Below are 4579 nucleotides of genomic sequence, written 5' to 3' on the forward strand. Positions count from 1 at the left end.
TAAGTTATATTAATTTTTAAGCTAAAATTGCCTGTACTTATGTATGTAACCTTTTGACTTGTTCTGTATCCAAAGGTACTAACCTACTTAGGATTTATAGAATGTAAATAAATTCAATTCAATTCAATTCAATAGGATTTGACGTTCTCAGAGCAGTAGTTTTGAAGAGTTCTATTTTCTGGAATATAACGTCATGGTCAAAGCTCTGCTTGCTACCTGCTTCATGCTGGTTTCTTGCTTGCTTCATTCTTTGATCCTGAACATAGAGGCAGCATGTCCCTCCAAAGCATTGGTTGACTTTTAACAGTTATATTTATAGGTTGGTTTGACCTTGTATGGATTAACAGAATGCAAATAAACGAACGAACGAACAGGGATAGCTTTACTTTTTACTTACTTACTTGATAAGAGGTGGATCCTGAAGGGTTCTGAGGATGATGTCAGGTATAGAGGATGATGGACAAAGTCCAAAAGCCAGTAATCCCAAGGAATAACAGTCATATTAAGAAATTACAGTGTACATATATAACTAAAAAGGAAAGACTAGGAGTAAAGATTAAGGTCACATTAGGTAGCTCTATTATTCTAGAAGAGGGTGTGTGTGTGTACATGCGTGGCAGGAAACATCATGGAAAATTGTCATGTTTGAAAGTAAGATAAATTGATATATGAGTTGATACCCATGTTCTTTGAAGTCTAGGAGTCATTTAGTGTCAAATTAAAATAAATATCCTCAGGAGTGTTAAATTAGGAGCGATGAGTCATGATTTGGACATCATCATGTTTGTTTGTTAAGTTGTACTCCTGGATAAATCAATCAATATAGTTCCTAGTATGCTTGTAACTATGTAGATTTATTTTGTTAACTTATATTATGAATGACGTGTCCAAATGTTACTATGTAGCAAAACGGATGAAAATAAAATACAATACAATACAATACAATCTAAGATAGAACTCTTCAAATATGTGGTAACTGAAATCTGCACTCCCAGAGCCATGAAATATTGCAGTATGGTCATGAGTCCCATGATTCTTGGAACATAGAATGCTGTGCTGGTGAGGGCCAGCAATAATTGACTGGACTGGATGGAACTAATGGAAATTATATGGGGAAAGGAAAAGGATGTTCCCCTTAGAGTTTCTACTATTTCATTACTAGTGACTCACTATTCAGTACAGTCCTCAAGTGAACAACAGAATTGCTGTAAATGTGTAATTTGGCTTTCAGTGTTTATTCTGAAAGAAGAATTACACATTTAAATACAGGCCATGAAAAACTAAGGACAAGGAAATTTACTTACAATCAGGCTTTGCTTGTGCTACCATTGTGATATCAGATACTGAATGCCACTCTTCTTTGATGTCTTTGTCCTATCCTGAAATCAGAAATTGCAAAAGTATATCCACTGTTTCATCTTATGTGTTCATAGGTGAGTCCTAAAGTGTCTTCATTAAGGGATGGTCCATAATAATTTAATAATACAGTAACACCAGGCAGAAAGTTTGAAAGATAAAAGTTGCTCAGTAGTCCCAGAGAGATTCAGATACCAATTTGACCTCTATATTGTTGCAAGCGTGTATTACTTAGCAATGGTTGTTCCTGTGACTCAACAATACTTGCACAGAGTAAATACACAACAGTATTAAGTGGAAATACACAAAAGATAGTTTGAAACTCATTCATGGATTGGTTATCTATCGGACCCATGACTTTTCAGTCCAGAGGGCTAATCTGTTATAGATATGGGTCCAGAATGGGTGTATATTGGATGAGATGGAGGAGGAGGCTGACTTCATCATTTGGTGTACATGTCACAGTGTTCTAGGCAGAAATCTTTGCAATTTTAGCCTGTGCAAAGGGCTGCAGAAATAGGAACTATGCAAGAGAGCAAATATATATTTGATCAGATAGCCAGACATCTTTGTGAGCCCTTGAGGCATCAAGGATAATGCTGAAGCTGGTCTGGGAATGTCAAGAGGAAATTGTGCTCTGTCCAATAGACACAAATTAACCTGGCCTAGGACTTTTTTGTGCCATCTAGGTGTAATGTCATTGATTCTTCCTTTATTGGAAATTATTTCACTACAATTTAATGTTCCTCTGGATCCCTGGCCACAGTGGGATTCAGGGCAGCTAGGATGCAGAAGCATTGGCTAGGAAGGGATAATTTCTCAGGCCTAAACCAGCAACTGAAATCTCACAGGCTCAAGATTAAAGAGTGCCTGAAAAAAATGCTCTCCAAATATAGGGCTGCCAAACCAGGTGTGGGATACTCAAAGCCCTTCATTGAAAGGCCTTTAGAAATACTGTCTAAAGATCTATTTGCCTTGGGCAGGAAACGGTGCACACTGGTTACAGGATTGCTGACTAGGCAAATGACATGTTGTAGACTTCTCAGATAATACTATATGCAAGATATATGGACAGGAGGAAGAATACTCCTATCCTTACTGTAGCAAATTGTGGCGAACTTCTGCAAGGAATGATGAAAATACTTAATTTTATATTAATCCATTACACTAGGCTTGCATTTGGGCTAATTTTTTCAATCCTGTTATTCAACCCAAGTTATGATCTGCAGTTGGTTCAGTGTTACAAAACAACAGAAGATACAAACAGTAGAAGATACTGTCTTGAAAACATAAAAAAATGGAATGTAAAGTAGTGTTTGTATTGCTGCATTTCTAATTGTACACCTAAATAATGCACTGTTGGTCTGTTAAATGAGTTCTGTCTATTGGGAATAAGCCAGGTCTTATGACGCACATTTCTTGTTCTGCTAATCTTCTTGTCCACGTTATCAGAATTATCTCTAGCAGTGAGTGGCGTGTTGCTAGGAGACTGGCTGTATGGGATTTATGAGACTTGACCTATGAAAATGAACACTAACATGAGTCCGCACATATCATCAAATGCAAATCTAAACCTATGGAACTCCATATTGTTTCATGGCAACAGCGAGTGATGTTCCTTCTTTGTATTCATTATGTTTCCCTTTTTTCTAATTGTGACATATTATGCTGTGTTTTTTCTGGGTTAATATATGTAGTCTTAATTTGATGTTCATAGGTGTTCTATATGTACTATTTGTTTTCTCAAAACAAATGATATTTCACGTCGTACTTAAAGTTGTAGTACTTGGAGCTGACAGTCCTCCGACATGGAGTAGGAGAAGTATTGGTAGTGGCGGGGAGAGCTCCAGCATGCCGACAAGTGTGGCGGGGAATTCAGTACAGGCGTTCTCAAAAGGAAATAACTTCGTACCTCATTGTGTTGTATAGTAATGGTGGTTTATTCTCGTTGATGTTCACACATCCGATGTTAAGTTTTAAGTGCCGAATGGCAGACTATTATGCACTATACACTATTATACACTTTTCACTGTTATATACATGAAGAATTTATTTACATATTACACGGGTCTATTCTAAAGGGGCAAAACAGGCAATGTCCGCATAGATATCATCTCCACATGCCTGTCCTTCCTCGTCACCACCAGATGAATCGGAGCCATCATCAGAACTGTCACCACTATCACCGCCAACATGGAAGACGAACTCCCGTTCTGCGTCCAAAAGGCCTTCCCTTGCCATTAATTGTTACTCAATGTTCCTTACATGTTGGCACCTACATTGCCAATCTTCTGCAGTTATGGAAGCCAATTTTTGGTCTTCCTGTTTAATGACGTCATCCATCTTAAATGTGGTATTGTTTTGAGCAACCCAATTTTTTACGGTGGCCCATATTAACTCAATCGGGTTGAGTTCTGGGCGATACAGAGGGAGTCGTAAAATATTGTGATTGTGTTCTGCAAAGATTCCATCTATTTTATAGGAAAGGTATTTCGGTTTGAGTGGTAGGATCATATTATATATGTCTGGATTCCGCAATGATGAAAAATCAGTGTTATTGAAGGTAATAGGTGGAAGGTGATATTTTAGCCAGGATATCATAAAATTTCTTCTTTAATTTGAGTTAGGGGCTCTATTTAGTTGTACATTATGGTAGGGAGCATTATCAATGACAAGGACAGAATTTGGGAGAAGGTTAGGAATAAGTCGCTCCTTTAACCATTTTTCATAGTTGGTGTAGTTCATGTCACTGTGGTAGTCTCCTGTTTTTTTGGTGGGATGTGAAGCGGACGTAGGCATTAGGGATGAAACTTTGCTCTCCCCCTGCATGGATAACAATGAGCCGCTGGCCTTTGGACACGGGAATATAATCCCTGGATGGATCCATAACTCTATGCATATGGGGTGTGTGCGATGAATGAATATAGGTTTCATCCATGTAGATGATTGGGCGGCCCTCTTCCCTATATTCTTTAATTTGCCGCAAATACTGAAGACGTTTGGCTCTGATATTATATCGTTCCACCAGTAGCTGCCGATTATTTTTTGTTTTCTTCCAGCAGAACCCCAGTTTCAAAATCATTTTCTTTAATGTGGAGATGCATCCCTGAAAATCTAACGTTTTCTTCGACTTTTCGTGAACTTTTTTCAGGGAAGGTGTCCGTTTTCGGTCATGTAGAAGTCATTAATATTTCTTCGCACAACAGACTCGTTAAAGTCGTCC

General features: G+C 38.0%; 1 protein-coding gene across 3 annotated transcripts in view; it reads right to left on the bottom strand.

Annotated features, from left to right (window-relative positions):
* The window catches only part of LOC111875592 (b(0,+)-type amino acid transporter 1), a 65870-nt gene that overhangs the window by 20279 nt on the left and 41012 nt on the right, over nt 1-4579 (bottom strand). For 2 of the 3 annotated variants that reach the window (XM_023871955.2, XM_023871946.2), the window contains exon 3: nt 1305-1379. In XM_023871955.2, the coding sequence (XP_023727723.1) occupies nt 1305-1329 (25 nt within the window). In that variant the 5' untranslated portion in view covers nt 1330-1379. Of the gene's footprint in view, nt 1-1304; nt 1380-1587; nt 1619-4579 lie in introns of those variants that run through there. The other variant, XM_033750178.1, reaches the window with a different exon arrangement.

Source organism: Cryptotermes secundus, unplaced genomic scaffold (genome assembly GCF_002891405.2).
Source record: "Cryptotermes secundus unplaced genomic scaffold, Csec_1.0 scaffold1078, whole genome shotgun sequence".
Lineage (NCBI taxonomy): Eukaryota > Metazoa > Arthropoda > Insecta > Blattodea > Kalotermitidae > Cryptotermes > Cryptotermes secundus.